Raw genomic sequence first — 19,542 nt, 5'->3', positions numbered from 1 at the left:
GTCCATTCATTAGAGCTCTCCCGCAGCCAGCTTCCTACTCACCTAACTGTCAAGCAGTTAAGCCTGCAAACCTCCAATTATCCAATGATATTGTCACAGGAAACCAGATCAAAGGCCTTTTGGAATTCTAGGTATACAATGTCGGGTTGGGGGGGGATACAGCGAATTCTGGAATGCCTGCAGCCCCTCCGGTAGCCGCCCCCTCTTGGGGGGGCACCTGCCTGGAGCGCAGCCTGGCCCAGCCCCAGCCAGGAATAGCCCGGTGCAGCCTCAGCCCCAGCCCGCAGCCTGCCCTGCCCCACCCCACACGCAGATTCAGAGACACCCCCTCCATGCCCTCGTGGGGAGTGTGCACCTTCCTCCCCGCGCCCCCGGATGAGTTGCTTGCAGCTCCATCCCACGCTCTATTCCAGCTGTGCAGCCAGTGCCCCAGCCCCACGCCCTCCCTCACTGTGGGGGCCTCAATCTGCCCCCCCTCTCCACCCCTTAAAAACAAAAAAAAATATAAAGGGGTACATGAGCTGAAACTTTAAGACAGAAGGGGTACACTTGTTAAAAAAAGATTGAAAACCCGTCATAGCTTTTAATTCTTAGAAACTGAACAATAAGCAGCATTTAAGATAAAATCCTGGCCCCATTCAAGACAACTGGAATTCAAGGGGGGCAGGATTTTACTTGTAGTATATTCATGTTTATTTATATACACATGGGCAACGTATACTAATATTGAACTCTGTCTGGCATATCCTTCAGTCTATACAAAAACAGGGTATTATATATAGAATTCTCTTGTACACATAAATCCATGCAACTTTTTCCCAAACTGGGAAGGATGCTAAGAAAATGAAATATGACTTTGGAATCACAATTCAAGGTATCTTTACACGTGCTCTGGAGTTGGGGTGGGGTGCTTTAATTAGAGCAGCTCTAATTAAAGTGCCCCCAGTGCCTCATGTGTTCAGAGTTCCTTTGCTTCAAAATGATAGGTTTTTTTTTAACTAAAGCTTGTCACACAAGCTTTAGTTAAAGCACTCCCACTGCCATTTTGAAGCGCAGGACACTGAATACATGTGACATCGAGGCTGCTGGAGTGAGGCTCTTGGATTAATCGAGTCTGCTCCAATGTATTCTAATTAGAACATGTCAGAGTAGGCACTGGGCATGTGTATAGGTATCCTCAGATTCTAAGGTGACACACATGATCATACGTAGGCTGAAAAGAATACCTACGAAATAAGACTAACATTAAATTACACAAACTTACCGGTGGTACATTAGTGTGCATGTCTTCTGTGAAGGGAGCTGCAAGTGTTTTTGGCTAAGAGAAAAGATATGTTTAGTTACATTGTTATGAATTTCAAAGGTGTCTAATAAATCACATATACCTTACAAATGCTAAGCGGGTATCCAATGGAAGACACTTTAACATAAAGTAATGAAGATTTTGGTTTGATAACTACAAATATATTGCTGCATTCACTTTTGCACTTCAGGTGAACTACAAAGGGGAACTCAGACTTGAGATAACAACAGATTTATCATATATATTGCTGAATGCCCCCAGTACAACCCAGTAGGGGTCATCCAGAACCATAGCCATAACCATAACATTCTATGTTCATTATTCTCACATGGAAATCTGCTGCTCTTCTAGGTTTCCTAAGGACACTCCCAAATGCATTTTTAGGCTGCCACTGGTACCAGCTGTATGACATTTTTAGTTATCAAGGACCCTGATTTAGAGTTTGTTTGATCTTATTATTAGGTACCAATACTTTCCATACATCTTCTACTCATTAATCTCCAAGTGCTTTACAAACACTCTTAATTCATCTCCTATAACCCTTGTGCAGTGATCAAATATTATTGTAGAAAAAGCCCAGTAAGAGAGTGGATCCTACTTCCATCTCATCACCACCATGATGTAAGCTCTATTAGCAGCCTGTACAAAGACAACCACCCAGGTTCCCAGAGATTATAGCAGTTAGGGCCTCAAACCTTCAGTTTGCAAGGTCCTGACAAGAACCTGCCTCTCTCAAAATCAGTATGCTGGGCATCTAAATTCACCCTGTTGACTTCTATGCTATTCGCTTTTTCTCTAATGCAGGTAACTCTTCCTATACATTGTATTTGCCAAACTCCTGTTCTTCATCCCCATCTCATCCCCACTCTCTTTTCTTTCCCATGCTTGCTATTCTTAGCAATTCTTTCCCATTACCTGCTCCCTTTTTCTTCACCTTCCCATTTCCAAGGCTTTTATTCCATAAGGTGCCCACCCAACAGGAAAAAAAATATTTTAAATTTAAGGGGCAATGTGAAAAAATAAAATGCAACGATAGGAAGAGTTAACAATCACTGCACAAAGGAAGTAGATGTAGCAGTGCTAAACAAAATGGTTTGAGAAAAGGAGAAAGGCAACAATAAATAAGCAAAGTTTTCAAAGTGGGGCAAAAATTAGGGTTTAATATAAAGAATAATATGATCACATTTATATTATATATTTAAATGAATACCAAAAGACATGAAAATAAAAAACAACTATAAAGCCACAGTAAATAATGAAAATTAAACCATTGCGACTAGATAAGGATTTTGTAACAGGATGCTGGGAATTGCAATGGGCCCTAACAAACATATAGTTTTAAATATATGAGGTTATCAAGGCATGTGTCAGTTGTCACCTTGATCATTTTGATTATAGGCGACGTTCCCCTGCTCTATACAGTTCATCTTTTTTTCTTCTTTTTGGTCTGTAAGGACTATTTGGCAGAAGCTGTCTCACTAAAAACAGCACCAAGCACTTTTTGGGTGCTTCCACAATATAAATAATAGTTTTCTAGATGGAAAAACTGGAACACAAGGTGTTAAATGCTTTTCAGGTTGACCACCAAAATCTTATCAGAGCTTAAAGTAGCAAACTTTTCTTTTAGTTCACACAAAACAGACAAATGATCTATTTGAAATCCCTTTGGCTTGTAAAGTAATGTATTCTGTTTCTTTTCTTCCTTCATTTTTTCCACATTTCCAACAATATAGAAAGAAAATACTGCTTTTGCAAGATGATTATGATTTTAGGTGTGAAGTATACAGAAGGAACATCTGAAATCCTAAAAATAAAGATAATATTTTGATAATCACCTTGGTAACAAAACAAAAGGAAAAGAAATGCAGAAAGTATGACACTGTTGGCAGAATTCTTGAAACAAGAGCCTCCTTATAATCTAACACTAATTAGACCAGTGTGACTTGAGTGGTTTCAGTAGAATTATTCTTGATTTATTTTGGTGCAAGATCAATATCTGAATCAGAATGTGTTATGATTACTCGCATTCATGCTAGAGGATCAATTTGGGGATCCCATTGTACTCGGTGCTGTACAAAAAAGGGGCAAGGATACTGCAAACACACATGTGCTTAATTTTATCATAGCAAGCAGTCCTATTTCAATGAGGTTACTCACAATAGTAAAGTTAAGTACATGAATACATGATTCGTGATTGCAACCTTGGTACTACAGAGGCGGACATGACCCCTGTCAGGGTATTTTGTATTCTCAGGTGATAACAAGAGATGAAGATTAATGCCAAGGAGAAAACCACATTTTTTAACATGCACCTATGCAAGTCGGCAGGTTTCAACTCAGAAACTATAATATGGGGGAAATGGGGTAAGCTTTTAGATGGAATAGAACATGGAACATTTCAAGATGCTCGTGAAGGGCCATCTTCCCCTCAGAGCAAACCATATAACACAGTGGGGCTCAAACTTTTTCCCTGGCAGGCTAGATGGGCAGTGCCTGGTTCAACTACAGGCCAGATGGTGGTTCTGATCCAACACCCAGGGCTAGTGTGGGGTGGGCAGCAGCCTGGCCCTGCAGGGGGAACAGGGCCTTCAACCAGCAAATAATTCTAGCCCCAGTTCAGGAAAATACTCAAGTACCTGCTTAAGTCCATCCCTAGTAGTTAGGACAGCATGTAAGTACATGCTTAAAGTCTAGCATGTGCTTACTGCTATCTTGAATTGAGGCCACTGTCACTTCTCTCAATTTTTCTGGCATGGGAATCAGCAGCCTGAAACAGAACAACAACATGATTTGGGATTTTCCATTTCCTACTCTTAATTTTAATGAATTGAAATTATTCAAGTACAAGAGGGAGAGTAAGAACTGGGATGATATAGTTGGGGCTGGTCCTGCTTTGGAGTAGGGGGTTAGACTAAATGACCTCCTGAGGTCCCTTTCAACCCTTATTTTCTATGAACTTGAAGGCCTCATTAGCATCTTGCTGACTGAATGAGGAAGACTTGTGAGTTAAACACATTAAATGAATTGGCTACGTTAATTTATTTTTGCAGACAAGTATGAGAGAGAAAAAGCAATGGACAAAATGTAGACTTAACAGAGTGTAATGAAGGTTGAGCAAGGTGAGACAATGAGAAAGTTACAGAGCACAGAATTCTTGAATACATTAAAGGGACACTGGGGTTATTTTAATTCAACATGCAGATTTGATGACTAAAAAGTTACATAGAACCTGAGGGCAACACATTTAAATGTTCCCCTATAGAGTTAGTGCAATACTATTCTATTGGCTTAGGAACAGTATATGAAGTCAGCTGTGAGAAGGATGTACAACTACAGTGTAGTATTTAAATTAACGATTTGTTCCTTACTCAAATTATCATTTTCATTACAAGGGTGATGCCTAAAAGACCAGCAATCATTTACCTCTGGGAAGAAAGTTCTAAGAGCAAAATGTTTGTAGTCAAGGAAGGGAACAGTTCCAAAACTATCCACCACATCTGACATATCCATCTGCAGTTCAGCAAATCCTGAAATAACAACACCCCCCACCCCACACACAGAGCATTAGTTCTGATGAGCAGAAATTTATCAATGTAATTACAGTTTTCAATCTGACCTTAAAAAGATGTTCTTAAAAACTTTTCTAAGGCTTGATGCATTATTTTTCTGGCTAAATCTCTCAGAGTTGGAAAATGTTGATTAGGTGTATTTTTTTTTACTTCCAGTTTTGCCAAAGCAAATTCTTATTATAAGCAGGGCACATCTACATGTGCAATTAATTCACCCGAATAAACTCCAGCACAGTTCACACCAGAGTTTATTGCTCCTTGGCACCATGTTTGAATATGCGCCAAGGACCGCAACACGTTGAACTGGGTCAGAGCAGCCCCAGCTGGCAGGGGGCCCAAAGCATCAGCCTGCCAGCCTGAGGCTGCTCCAACCCAGCTCAGCATGCTGCAGGGGGGCTGGCTGGAGCATGAGGGTGCTTCAGTGCAGAGGCTACCTGGCAGCTAGCCCCAAACTGAAGCACCCTTGTGCCCCAGCCAGCCCCATCAGCATCTACATGTGAATTGTGGTAGAGCGAACTATGCCATAGGATAGTACTTATGTTTACTCTGTTCTAATAGCACCACATGTGTAGATGGTGATGTTGCACTGTGCAGCTAATTAGCCAACTCTGCAGTAAATGTCTTGTGAAGACGCACCTTCAGCGTTATTAGCTTCTAGTACTAACTGCTACTAAAATGCATAACACTATTGTAAAGCATCTCTGACCATCATAATGCAAAAAAAAAGTCTATATATCTTTGAAGTCTATGCGACATAAAACATTTGTACATTGCGAGTCTCTGCATGATGCTTCCAGTGCAGAGAACATACACTGATTTAAAAAAAAAAAAAAAAAAGGGTGCGCAGACCTACCCTCACGTATTTCTTTCCGAAGTTCACATTCCAACAGTTCAAGTTGCTCACTCAGTTTATGGGTTAACTCTTTGGATTTACGTCTAGTTACTATGAATGCCACTAAAAAAAATTATTCAATATTAAGTATAGTAAGATGCAGAATATATACTGATGCACTCATTTTCATTTCATTGTAAGAGAATGAAAAAAGATCATCTATAGAACCATTATTTTGCATTGTTACTATTATTATTTGTATTGTTGTAGCACTCACAGAGCCCCAGACATCACAACCCAAGATGACACTGTGCTAGGCACTACTACTAAGACTCACTCCTATTTAGTTTTTGCAATAGTCAGTCCAATTTTGTTTTAACACATAACATACTCTATTATGAATGATGAGCATGCTAAGATGCAGCCTCTGACAGACAGTGGACAAGTCTTAAACTTGCTTTGATTTAACAAAAGAGCATTATTTTGGGCAGGAAAATAAATTTACAAATGTTTTACTTATCTAAAACCTGTTTCGAGAACAGGTTTCTGAAAGGCTGATATGCACTGTATGTATTAAGAACACCAAACAATGGAAGAACCAATAAACACTCCTCTTACTAAAATATAAGGTACATTAAAAAAGTGGCAGAATCAAAATGCCTAAGTGTGGAAGAGAAAATACTTCTGGCTTTCAAACCAACTATAAACTACAAATCCATAGATCTTCTAATGAGACTGATCACAAACACTGCTGACAAATGATGAGGCAGGACCACTTGTTCCTGGGGAACACAAAAGGATTGCTTGACAACTGGAATGGATCAAATTATGTTGTAGAAATGTAGTTCCTAGATCTTGCCTAACTAAATGGTGGTGGATGCCCTGGAGAAGCAGACTGGTAAGACAAGCTTTTATAACAGTCTGTCGCCTATGAAGTTGAATATTACTATCAGAATAAAAGGCTGAGTTCCCAACTGAACCCAGGGAAAATATTAGACTTCTGGTGACTATCCTGAATTATACCAACTCCTTTCCCACACTCACTATCTCGTTCAGCAAGTCCAAAATTAAAAACATGTAATTGTACTTACCTAAAATTACAGCCAGGAATAAGATAGGAAGCAAAATAAGCACATACAAATACATGTGTGATGATTTTGCTTTGACTTCATGCTTTAAGTGTCCTAATCTGACCTAGTGGAAAAATATATAACTGTATGAGTAGAATGCAGACACTGTATGCCATGTTTGTAGAAAACAACATTCATTGGATAAAGCGATGTCTCAAGGCCCTTAACTATAATAATTAATGAAAAGGGAGTAGAAATATAGAAAAATGCAAACAAACCGATCCAGACTTAATGCATTTGCTGCTAAACTAAAGGAAGAGAATAGTGCTAGGAAAAACATGCAAAAGGGGCAAATTCTCCCATCATTCTTACTTCAAACAAATCATATCAAAAAGGATACAGTGCAGTGGAGCTCAACTTCTTGGACCCACCGATTGAATAAGTGGCACAGGGACAACACAAGGGGTGGGCCCTGTGCACTCAAGTCCTGCTGCATGCCACCTGGCTCAGGCCCTGGGCACCCAGACCCCACCTTACACCTCCCGAATCCAGCCCCAGGTAACTAGATCCCACCTTGCATCAGTCAGATCAGGCCTCATGCTGCCTGGATTGGGCCCTGTGTTGTCTGGGCCTCATGCACCCAGATTGGGTCCTGTGCTGCCCTGGCCCCATATGCCTGATCTAGCTTGTAAGGCTATGCTATCTGCCCACAGGGCTCCCATGGGTCCAGAAATTTGACAGCTGGGAAGCAGCAATTAACGTTGCCACTTCGCCACCACTGCCAAATATTTAGACCTGTGGGGAGCCCTGTGGGCCAGAACATGTTGCTCTCCATGAGCTGGATCTGGCCCACAGGCAAGGGTTGAGCACTAGGGCTGTGCGAAGTTTAGCCAGGTGTTTCATTTCAAAGCTGTTTCGATGCGTTCTGAGCTCAAAACAGCTAAATCAAAATGAAACAAAAGGCTTCAAAACAGCTTCGTAACAAAACGAGGGCACTCAAAATGTTTCAAAAGCTTCAAAACGTTTCAAGTTTCGAACCTGGGCTTTTTTGGCTTCAATGATGGTCCCAGGCAGCAGTGGCAGCAGCAGCCTGCTCTCATCTGGCTCTCAGATCCGGGGGCCCGCACCCCCGGGAGGGCTGCAGGGCTGTGCCAGACTCCTCCGGGGGTGTGAGCCCCCAGATCTGCACCCCAGATGAGAGTAGGCTGCCCCTGCCATCTGAGACTGGAGCTGGGTGCAGGCTGTGCCTAGCACTGGAGAAGATTGCTCCTGCTTCCTGTCCTAAGTGGCAGTGGCTGTGCCTGCGGCAGCCTCCTCTCATCCAATGCACAGATCCGGGGGCTCGCACCCCCAGGAGGAGTCCAGCACTGCCTGGCACCCCTCCCGCAGGTGCGAGCCTCCAGATCTGCACCCTGGATGACAGGAGGCTGCCGCTGCCACTTGAGACTGATGCTGGGTGTGGGCTGCACCCAGGCGACAGCCTCCTCTCATCTGGTGCACAGATCCAGGGGCTCACAACCTCAGGAGGAGTCCGGCACAGCCCAGCAGCCCTCCCAGGGATGCAACCCCCCCAGATTTGCGTGCAGGGTGAAAGGAGGATGCCTCTGCCACTTTGGACCAGCGATGGGCGTAGCCTTTGCCCTGTGTCAGGGAAGATTGCTGCAGCCTCCTTATCTGGGGCACAGTTCCAGGGGCTCGCGCCGCTGGGAGTGCTTCAGAGCTGTGCCAGACTCCTCCCAAGAGTGCAAGCCCCCAGATCTGTGCGCCAGATAAGAAGAGGTTGCTGTCCCAGGTAGCAGCAGCAATCTTCTCCAGTGCTGGGCACAAGCTGTGCCCAGTGCTGGTCCTAGGCGGCAGCCTCCTCATCTGGTGCACAGATCTGGGGGCCCCCACCTCCGGGAGGAGTTTGGCACAGCCCTGCGGCCCTCCCGGGGTTGCAGGCCCCTGGATCTCCTTGAAACTTGGCAGGGTTCATGCCCTCAGAAGGGGCTACCATCCCTGCAGTTTTCATCCAAATCAGGGAAGAAATGACCAAGTTTTAGGCATTTTCATGATTCCCTATTATAGCGTATGGGTGAACTGTTGAAATGCATCGAAACAGCGAAAGAGTTTCAACGAAACAGGACAGTGCTTCGAAACAAAATGAAGCAATGAAACGAAACACTGTCCCTTTGAAGTGGCGAAACGGACACTGAAACAAAATGACAGTGTTTTGCACAACCCTACCGAGCACCACTGATACAGTGGACACGAAAGCAGAACCTGGTATCAAATTAACCAAATATCCTGAATTTCTGAGGATTATTGGGGGGAAGGCATTTTCAAGATTAATAAAGCCAAGTTTTCACAGTCTAGGACTGTTCTTTGCACTCATCAATGGCATCCCAGTAAGTAGAAAAGCAATGTAAGGCTCAAGTGAACAACAAGGAAAACAACATTTCTGGTAGAAGCCTTGCACTGCAGTCAAATCCTTCTCCTCCTTGCAGATGTTCAAATCTTGTAGTGAGTACGCCAGGTAGTGAACTGCATATCAAATTGTAACTGGATATACAACATCCACAACTAGGGCTGTCGGACAGATGAACAGTGAGGAATTATTGTGAAGGCATCAAAATACTAGTCTGCGAAACTGAGGTATTTACCACAGATAATTAGAGTAAGAGAAACTTTATAACAAAGGATAATCAAAAGGGACTGTGAAGACGTGTAAGTAAAGAGTAGCCAAGATTATAAGCAGACCTATGGAAAAAATACACTTTCACAGAGAACAAGAAAACCAATGAGTGCATGGAGCAGAAATGACCTTGGGATAATTGAAAGATACACCGTCAAGGCTGGAATTACTTTAAGTCACAGCGTGGAAGGCAGAGTTCTTGTACCTCTCAATCACTTGCTTGTCACAGGAAGTCTACTAACAGGGCAGATAAATGGTTCCAAGTGTACATACAATGCTGATTACATACATGTAATCAAATCAAAGGAAAAACTACACTCCAAAACAATAGTTCTCAAAACTTTTTTTTGGCAACATAATCCTTTTTAAGACTGTTTAAACAATGTACCCTGTGATTCTCTGTTATGGGAAACAAAAAAAAGCAATGTTTTGGGCAGAATCCCATTTCACTTTGTTCACCCAAACAGCAGTTACCCAGCCACATAACTGCTATTTTTGGCACTTATGTACCATTTGTGACCCTGCTCCACACGCAGCATGGAAGTGCGATGAGCATATATAGCAGGCCGAGCACTGGCCAAGAAGGCACGCAGCCTAGGCTGGATGAGCACAGGTCATGGAATCCTACCTGGCAAAAACTTGTGATTAAACACCAGAGAAGGAGGGGGCATCTCCTGGGTTTGAGCCCAACAGTCAAGTGGTTAGGGCACTTGACCCAGAAGTGGAAGACCCAAGTTCTTAGCTCCCCTCATCCAGAGCAGGTTTGAACCTACAACTCTCTAAACTTCCCAGCATATTGCTCCAAACAGCATTCCATGAAGCTGGTCCCTGGGCAGCCAAGGGGGAGATATATGGAGACAGAAGAAAGGGCAGAGTGGGTAGAAGGCAGCCAGCAGTTGGAGCTGGAGCTGAAGCCCCGCATACTGGTGCACAAGCTGCTGGGCTGAAGCTTCTTCCCCACCTGGAGTGGTGCAGCAGGGGCAGGAGGAGCCACCACTGGAGGTGAGGGGAGCTGAGCAACACCTGGGCAGCTGCGGCTAGGAGCTGGAACCAACTTCCAAGGGAAATGGTGCTTGCCCCTACCCTGGGGGTCTTCAAAAGGAGGCTAGACAGCCACCTAGCTGGGGTCATTTGACCCCAGCATCATTTCCTGCCCATGGCAGGGGGTCTGACTAGATGATCTGCTTAGGTCCCTTCTGACCCTACCAACTATGAAAGTTGGAAGTGGCCCATGCACCCCATGGGCCAGATCCAATCAGTTGGCAGGCTGGATCCAGCCCACAGAGCATATTTTGCCCCTGCCCCGCTTCCTCATGCTAGAGAGAATGCGGATCAGTGTGAAGATGTTCTGCCAGAAGGAAACAGACACTGGGTTGTAGCCTGGGGTTCCCAATGGGGCAGAAACTTTCCCCACAGTACTGTCCTTTATCCCTTTGAGCTAATGACTAAATGCAAGGTGCAGTGGCTCAGCTTCAACAAGAAGTCTACAGGTGGGCTTCAGTAGTACCTGACCTGTGGCCTGGTGGTTAGAGCACTATGCCAGAAAGCTAAAGGGAGAAGTTAAAAATCTCTAAATAAGTGGGTCCTAAAATGTGGGTCTCTTGCTTCCTGGACTGGCTAAAACAGGGGAGGGCCTGCTCTCCTCCTCACCAGGCTGGAGTTTCAGGACTTACATGTGTACCAGCACAGCCTACGGAGCATGTACAGTAGCTGCATGAAGAGAATAGCAATTCAAACTTTGTGTAAATGATAAAAATGGCAATCAAGTGCCTGGGTACCTGCCACTTGGGGCTAAAAAATAAAACAGGATTCCAGCTTTTCTGTCACCTCAATAGCACTGGCACCTCTCCAGTAATCTATGACCCTTGACAGCTGTAACATCTGAAGCACCTGAAAGGATGAGCAGACAGACATACACACACCGTGAAGCCCTCCAAAAATGGCTGAAATGTTCCAAAAACAACCAGGGAAGAAACAACAACTAATTGAAGGTGCTACAAAATTACTATTCAAAAGTTATGGTGCTGTTAGAGTGATTATTGGAGTGAAGAATGCATTGCATTCAAGAGCTTGTCTACCTTTATTCCAACCATGCCACTGGTCTAATAAAAGATACCACCACCCCATCCCACGCCCAAATCCTTGCCTATTCAAAAGTTAGTTAGGAGTGCCCACTTTACAGAACATGACAGTGTGTCCAACAGTGCTCCACAGGGGCTAGACAACAGGAATCCTTATGTGCACCCTTCTGCCTCAGGTCTCACAGTTCCAGTGGGTGGGGAGGAGGGGGCATGTCCATGCCATCCTCAGCCATCTCTGGATGTGGACAGCCATGCAAGGAATTTTTCTCATCAGCTCTGGGGCTGAAGATAACAGTTCCTTGCACCCCTCTCTACCTGCCCTGCTCTTCTAGCCTGGTGTATGGAACCAACAAACAAAGCAACCCCTGCTGCGTCCCCTGATGGAGAACAACACACCATTGCATGCAGTCATAGTGATTTTCAAACACTTGGACCAAGGGGTGGATCAGGGGGACTGTACATCTGTCTGCAGCTGATGTGCTCCTTTTCTGAAATGCTTAAGTGCAGAAGCATTGGAAGCCATTCACAAGTTGCATCTGTCCATTACCTAACAGGTAGTACAGAGTGGTTCCTATTCCCCCCCTCTATTTCCACTTCCATTCCTTCCTCTTGAACCCCCCCCCACTAAAAATCTATCACACAGGGAGTGATGTCTTTAATTCCTTAGCCTGAATGACCACCTACCTGTTTACTGAAGGGTTGACTGGTAACATCTTTCAGTAGGAGTCCAGAACAGAGCTTGAACCCATGCCTGCATAACTGTAGCAAGACACTTTAACAGCTCTGCCACCAGCAACACTGAGAGCAACTCCACAAAGTTGTACTACATCTTGTAGTCAACAGCATTACTTCAATTTTATATCACTGCCACAGAAATGAGAATCTGGCATAATTTCTCTCTCCCCCATGAATGGTGACTGCATTACAAAATTTCACATCATCACCTTATTCATACAGCAGACCTGTTAAGGTGGCATTTAGTTCTGTTATCCATGCTAACATGTTTACTTTGAACTGGCCTTGCTCCACATTATATATTTGCGAATCCAACACAATTTTGCTTCTACCTCTTTTCCTGTGCACAAATCTTTTGTTTTCTCTCTTGTCCTAGTCCCCTGGTCCACACAAGTGGAGTGCAAGATTTCATAGACATTTGGGCTGGAAGGGACCCCGAAGGATCAAGTCCAACCCCCTGCCCCATAAGCAGGAAGTCAGCAGGGATCATAGGATCCCAGCAAGATAAGCATCCAAAATGTGTCTTGAAGGCATTCAAAGTGGGTGCTTGAACTGCCTCTGGCGGCAGTCTACTCCAAACCTTGGGGGCTCAGACAGTAAAGAAGTTCTTTCTTATGTCCAGCCTGAATCAGTGGTGGCGGAGTTTGTGACCGTTTGATCTTGTCATACCTTGGGGCGCTCTGGTGAAAAGACGTTCCCCCAGATCCTGATGAGCACCCCGATAAACTTATAGGTGGCACCAGATCATCCCTGAGCCTGTGCTGTTCCAGGCTGAAGAGTCCCATGGCACTCAGCCTCTCATCATAAGGTCTGTTTTCCTGACCTCTGATCATGTGCGTGGCTCTCCTCTGCACCCTCTCAAGCTTCTCCACATCCTTTTTGAATTGTGGAGCCCAAAACTGGACGCAGTACTCCAGCTGTGGCCTCATCAAGGCCAAGTACAATGGGAGAATGACATCCCGGGATTTGCTTGAGAAGCATCTATGGATGCAAGCCAGCGTTTTGGTCACTTTACTAGCCGCAGCATCACAATGAAGGCTCACGTTCATCTTGTGGTCAAGCATGACCCCCAAGTCCCTTTCATCTGTAGTGCTAACCAGTATAGCACTGCCGAGCCTATAAGCATGCTGCATGTTTTTCCTCCCAAGATGGAGAACCTTGCATTTTTCGGTGTTGAACACCATCAGGTTCTCATCCACCCATTTCATAGTTCCATAGTTGGTAGGGTTGGAAGGGACCTGAGCAGATCATCAAGTCTGACCCCCTGCCATGGCAGGAAAGAGTACTAGGGTCAAACGACCCCAGCAAGGTGTTCATCTAGCCTCCTCTTAAAGACCCCCAGGGTAGGAGCCAGCACCACTTCTCTTGGAAGTTGGTTCCAGATCCTGGCCGCCCTGACTGTGAAGTAGCGCCTCCTGATATCTAGTCTAAATCTGCCCTCTGCCAGCTTGTGACCGTTATTTCTTGTCACTCCTGGGAGTGCTCGGGAGGGAACAGGGACTCCCCCAATGCCTGCTGGTCCCCTCTGACTAGTTTGTAAATGGCCACTAGATACCCCCCTCAGCCTTCTTTTGTGGAGACTGAACAGGTTCAGGTCCCTTAGCCTCTCCTCGTAGGGCCTACCCTGCTGCCCCCTGATCATGCGAATGGCCCTCCTCTGGACCCTCTCCATGTTGTCCACATCCCTTCTGAAGTGCGGCGCCCAGAACTGGATGCAGTACTCCAACTGCAGCTTGACCAGTGTCACATAGAGGGGGAGGATCACCTCCTTGCCCCTGCTCGAGATGCATCTGTGGATGCATGACAAGGTGTGGTTGGCCTTCCTGAACGCGACCCCACACTGTTGGCCCATGTTCATTTTGGCATCAATAATGACTCCAACATCCTTTTCTGCCTCTGCACTGACGAGAAGGGAGTTCCCCAACCTGTAGGTATGCTGCTGGTTCTTCCTCCCCAGGTGCAGTACCTTGCACTTGTCAGTGTTGAAACTCATACTGTTCTCATCCGCCAACCCCTGTAACCTGTCTAGGTCCGATTGCAGCCTATTCCTCCCTTCTAGTGTGCCAACTTCCCCCCACATCTTAGTGTCATCTGTGAATTTGAACAGGGTGATTTTTACCCCCTCGTCCAAGTTGCTGATGAAGATGTTGAACAGTGCAGGCCTGAGGACTGAGCCCTGGGGGACCCCACTGCCCACATCCCTCCAGGTCGAATAAGACCCGTCCACCACCACTCTGGGTGCGGCCCTCCAGCCAACTAGTGACCCATTTGACTGTGTAGGTGTCGACGCCACAGTCCCCTAGTTTTTTAATGAGAATGGGGTGAGAGACTGTGTCGAAGGCCTTCCTAAAGTCCAGAAAGACGACGTCCACTGCTACCCCTGCGTCTGAGGATTTTGTGACCTGGTCATAGAAGGCCACCAGGTTGGTCTGACAGGACCTGCCTCTAATGAACCTGTGTTGGTTGCCCCTAAGCATAATCTCCCCTGCTGGCCCCTCGTGGACATGCGCTATGATAATTCTCTCAAAAAGCTTACCCAGGATTGAGGTAAGACTAACTGGCCTATAGTTTCCTGGGTCCTCCTTCCTCCCTTTTTTGAAAATGGGAACCACATTGGCCCTTTTCCAGTCCTCTGGCACCACACCAGAGCGCCGCGAGTGCTTGTAAAGCCGTGCCAGGGGTCCCGCAGTGACCTCTGCTAATTCCCTCAGCACTCTGGGCTGGAGATTGTCAGGACCAGCTGATTTAAATACGTCCAGTCCCTCCAGAAGTTCCCTGACTAGATCCTCACGGACCCTAGGTTTGGGTGCGCCTTTCCTGGGGCCTATGGAGGTCCTGGTGGGGGGTGTGACCCGGTCCCTGCTCAGGAAAATGGAGGCAAAGAAATTGTTAAATAGGTTAGCTTTGTCATCTGGTGCGACCACCAGATTTCCTAGCGTGTCCTGCAGAGGCCCCATGTTACCTGGTACCTTCTTTTTATCCCCTATGTATTTAAAAAAGGACTTCTCGTTGTCCTTGATCTGGGTAGCTAGTCCCAGTTCCATCTCTGCCTTGGCCTTCCTGACCACCCCCCTACAGCCCCGAGCAACCGAGGTATAGTCCTCCCTGGTGATGGCCCCTCCCTTCCATTGGGTATACGCCTCCCTTTTAGCCAGGAGACACTCCCGTAAGCTTTTGGTGAACCATGGGGCTTTTGCGCCCCTATGAGCCTGTCAAGATCACCCTCCTGTCCTCAGGTGTGGATGCTTTACCTCAGAGTTTGGTGTCATCAGCAAACTTGGCCAGTCAGCTTCTGACACCAATGTCCACATCACTGATGAAGATGTTAAATAGTATAGGCCCTGGGACAGCCTTAAGGGACCCCACTGGTGACCACGCACCAAGACTATTGACTTTCATCAACCACCACCCTCTGGGTCTGACCAGGGAGCCAATTCCTCAGCCAGCGGATCATGGTGAGGTTGAAGTCTCAGTTAGCCAATTTAGCCAAGAGGTGATCATGGGATACCGGATCGAAGGCTTTTTTTAAAGTCAAGATATACAACGTCAATCTCTTCCCCCTTGCCCAGGTGATAGGTCACCTGGTCATAAAAGGAAATGAGATTGGTCAAGCAAGACCTACCCGCAAGAAATTCATGCTGGGTATCCCTCAGGATATTGCCTTCAGGTAGTCTGTTAAGGATGGTCTCCTTGATAATCTTTTCCAAGACCTTCCCCAGGATAGAGGTCAGGCTGATGGACCTGTAGTTTGCTGGATCTACTTTCTTCCCTTTCTTGAAGATAGGCACGACATTGGCCTTCTTCCAATCTTCAGGCACTTCACCAGAGCACCAAGAGCTCTCAAAGATCCATGCCAGGGGCTGAGCTATGATGCTTGCTAGCTCCTTGTGTACCCTTGGGTGTAACCCATCAGGACCAGCTGACTTGAAGGTGTCCAGCCTGTCAAGATGTTCCTTCACGAGGTCAGCTTTGATGGAGGGCAAGGAATCTCCTACACCCGGGCCTCCCTGACCCACAGTGGGCAGGGGCATCCCATGGGACTGGTGAAAAACTGATGCAAAGTACCCATTTAGCAAGTTCACTTTTTCCTGGGCATCGGTTGGGCAAAGGCGAATGGGAGGGCAGAATCCTCTTCCCTATCACACTACAGCAGTAGATCCACTCCATCACTTCCACACTTCCTCCAGGGACAAAGGGTATTTCTGAAGGTTATGTCTACACTGCAGTCAGAAGTGATCTGCCCAAGTTAGGTTTCATAGATTCATAGATTCATAGATGTTTAAGTGAGTCAGCTCAGGCACCAAGAGCAGTCTAGTTGCAGGAGCACAGAGTTCAGGGCAGGATGCAAACTTCAGTTCAGGAAGCTTAAAATGTTATGTATAATTTCATCTGTAAACTATATTCATGATCATCTGTTTCTTATCAACATAAAAAAGAGCAATATCAAAATCACTGAAAAAGAAAGTTTTACTTACGTAAATTTTCACTGCAGAAAAATCAATTTTGTCTTGTCCTTCCCTTTTGCCTTTGCACAGGACAGTACTACGTTTTGGGTTTTTGGTAATATTTTGAACACTGAAATGTATGGTTCTCAAATGCAAACCATTCTCATAATGGAGAAAAACTTCAATCTCATTTTTGGAAATGCCTAAGTTGTCATTTTCTTTCTGGTGACAACAAATTAAAAATGAAAAACAGGTACAAAACATGGCAAAATTTAACACTATCATATATGAAAAGCAAGTGTATATTTACTGGTTTGTTTGTTTTTTTAAACTTACATATAACTTTAACTCCAGATGAGGGTCCATCTCAGTTTGCAGTTGGTAGTTAATGAATACAGGATCAGGATAATATTGCAACTTAACACATGGTTTGTGGGCATTTTCCACTTTTAAGAGCACATCAACAATTTTACTTGCTTTTGCATGGCTAACTTCTGGTGCTAGAAAATGATACCAAGTAGTATTTTCAGGGTAACTTGAGACCTGGAAAACCAACAAGAAAACTGTCACCCTGAGGAAGTACTCCAAGGCACCCAAAGTCATTTGAAATCTTGCTGTTACCACACAGGCTTCTGCTAAGCCTTTTTTTAGAATCTTTGTACTCTATTATTCAAAGCTTCTGTCTTAGTGGCCTCTGCTCTTTTAAGCAACAGCCACACTAACTGCCACAAACTGTTTTGACACTGCGTCTACACTGAAGAGGCAGAGGGCTGGTACAACATGAAGCTTTTCAAGATATATGGGGAGAGGCCAGGACTCTTTAGAGCTGAAAGAAGAGATTGGAGAATTGTGCAGGGAAATTGACTATTTTGAGCCTGCTGTGTATAAAGGCAGGCATATAATTGTATTCAGACAAGTAGCTGTGTTTGATTCAATGGGACTCCTCAGATTAAGAGTACGCTTAAGTGTTTGAACAATGGGGCCTTCAACCTTAAGAATGAAACATGTCTCTTTAAAAACACATATTTTGTTACTGCAAAGACAGTTAAGACTTACATTCAGATGTAATCTCTTTTCATCTGAAATAACCACACCATCTGCTACATTAACATTTCTACCAAACAAAGTTATTTTGCGACCACCACTGTAAAAAAAGTAAAAATAAAAATTGAAGAGCCGATGTCAGGGATTTCCTATAAGTGCATCTTGTTCTTGCTGTTTATGTTTGCAATTTTTATTAAAGAATTAACAATGAATGAACAACAACTTGCCTCGATACAGCAGACAAAATAAAAAGTGGCATGTCAAGGTAATTTGCATGCCAGATTCTCTAGTTATACAATGATATTCTAAAAGTATTTAAGTGTAAAATAGTTCAGTGTTCTTTTATAATGTCAGTGAACATCTTGTTTGCTAATGTCAACCACAACTAATGTAATAATTTGCAGATGCATATTCCTTGTTAGCTTTTTCATATATTTTCCTCCATTCAAATACTAACAGGATGTGCTCACTGAGGGCTAGATTATGAGCTAAAGATTGCTTGTCCTTAATAGGAGCTGAAGTGGCTCAGCTCTGTCACAGGGAACAGAAAGGAAAACCAGCAGTTTAACTAAAGTAAATCAGAGGGAAATATCAAAATATACTTGAATATGTTTATGCTACCTGCCACTTATAGATAAGATTGGACTCTAGCCCTGTGGTTTATTTTTCATTTACTATTAAGGACTGTTAAATAAACATGAGTTTTGTAATTTAGCACAAATACAGAATAAAGTATTCATCTTTGCACAGTAAACTATTTCAGTTCATTGGGTTAAAATTAATTCCTGGCACATGAAGGGTTACAACAGGTTTATTACATTAGAAGCCTAGTTGGTGAACATGAATGGAGCTTTTCCAAAGTCAGTGCAGCTACCTCAAAGCCAGTCAAAATAATATCACCTCAGTGGACTGAATTTTAAAAAAAATTTAAAATGTAAAAGTATGCAAAAATTACCTGGCCCAGGAGCTGTTTGGTTTAATATTAATACATGATGGTGGTGAGACATAGTATAGCGTCACTGGTGATGAGCACTTATGCTCAGTAGCCTTTATGCAAACCCTCTTGGCTTCTTTGCGTCCCGGAGGGAGAGAGAATATCATGTGTGTGTCGTTTAACGCCTTGCCAACATTGATGCTGGAGAAAGAAAAGAATATTTGGACTTACAGCAGTTTACGTGGGATAGAAAAGCTCAGCCTCTGACTCTAGAGCTACACATGGCTGTTAAGAGACCCAAGTGAACCTCCTGTGGGAGTTCCGAGTCTGATCAGAGTTTCCATGTAATAAAGGGCCATCTGCCTTGTGCAAACAGACTGACATCAGTATCATCTCTCCCTGTTACTAAAGGCAGCCCATAAGGTGAAAAAAAGGAAAGGAGGAGTGAAGGGGTAAAAGGACTCTCTGAACAATTATGAAGGGGTCCAAATAAGTCTGTAGATGAAACTGTTAAGAACCACACAATAATCACAGGATACGTCCAGACATTTCCTGATGGCTACATGGTTAAAATATGTCATGCCGTGACAGGTTTTCACTGAAAAATTACTATGAGTCTTCTGTGCCACTGAAGTGGCTCATCAGCTCTTCAAGATGGAGCATTTTTCATTCTAGAGCAATATACTAACTCACAAAGTTTACCCCCTGCACCTATTACTCATATCTGTAAAAAGTGACTCACACAGGGGCCACCCACTTTGTCCCTTCATCCTCCCAAGAACCCCCAGCACAGGTGGAGTTCTGGAACATAATAGGGGTGCATGGGGCAGGTCAAAACATTTTGTTTAGAGAGAA

At 44.5% G+C, this 19,542-nt stretch overlaps 1 protein-coding gene across 4 annotated transcripts in view; it reads right to left on the bottom strand.

Annotated features, from left to right (window-relative positions):
* PLXNC1 (plexin C1) overlaps positions 1-19,542 on the bottom strand; it is a 134,958-nt gene that overhangs the window by 40,694 nt on the left and 74,722 nt on the right. For all 4 annotated transcript variants that reach the window (XM_059726195.1, XM_059726196.1, XM_059726194.1 and 1 more), the window contains 8 exons: positions 18,709-18,888; positions 17,766-17,853; positions 17,046-17,252; positions 16,740-16,931; positions 6,796-6,898; positions 5,726-5,827; positions 4,727-4,830; positions 1,265-1,318 (listed from right to left, as the gene is read on the bottom strand). In XM_059726195.1, the coding sequence (XP_059582178.1) occupies positions 1,265-1,318; positions 4,727-4,830; positions 5,726-5,827; positions 6,796-6,898; positions 16,740-16,931; positions 17,046-17,252; positions 17,766-17,853; positions 18,709-18,888 (1,030 nt within the window). The remainder of the gene's footprint in view (positions 1-1,264; positions 1,319-4,726; positions 4,831-5,725; positions 5,828-6,795; positions 6,899-16,739; positions 16,932-17,045; positions 17,253-17,765; positions 17,854-18,708; positions 18,889-19,542) is intronic.

This window comes from Alligator mississippiensis, chromosome 4 (assembly GCF_030867095.1).
Source record: "Alligator mississippiensis isolate rAllMis1 chromosome 4, rAllMis1, whole genome shotgun sequence".
Taxonomy (NCBI): Eukaryota; Metazoa; Chordata; order Crocodylia; family Alligatoridae; genus Alligator; species Alligator mississippiensis.
The sequence above is the reverse complement of the archived record's forward strand: the minus strand, read 5'-3'. Positions and strand labels throughout refer to the sequence as shown.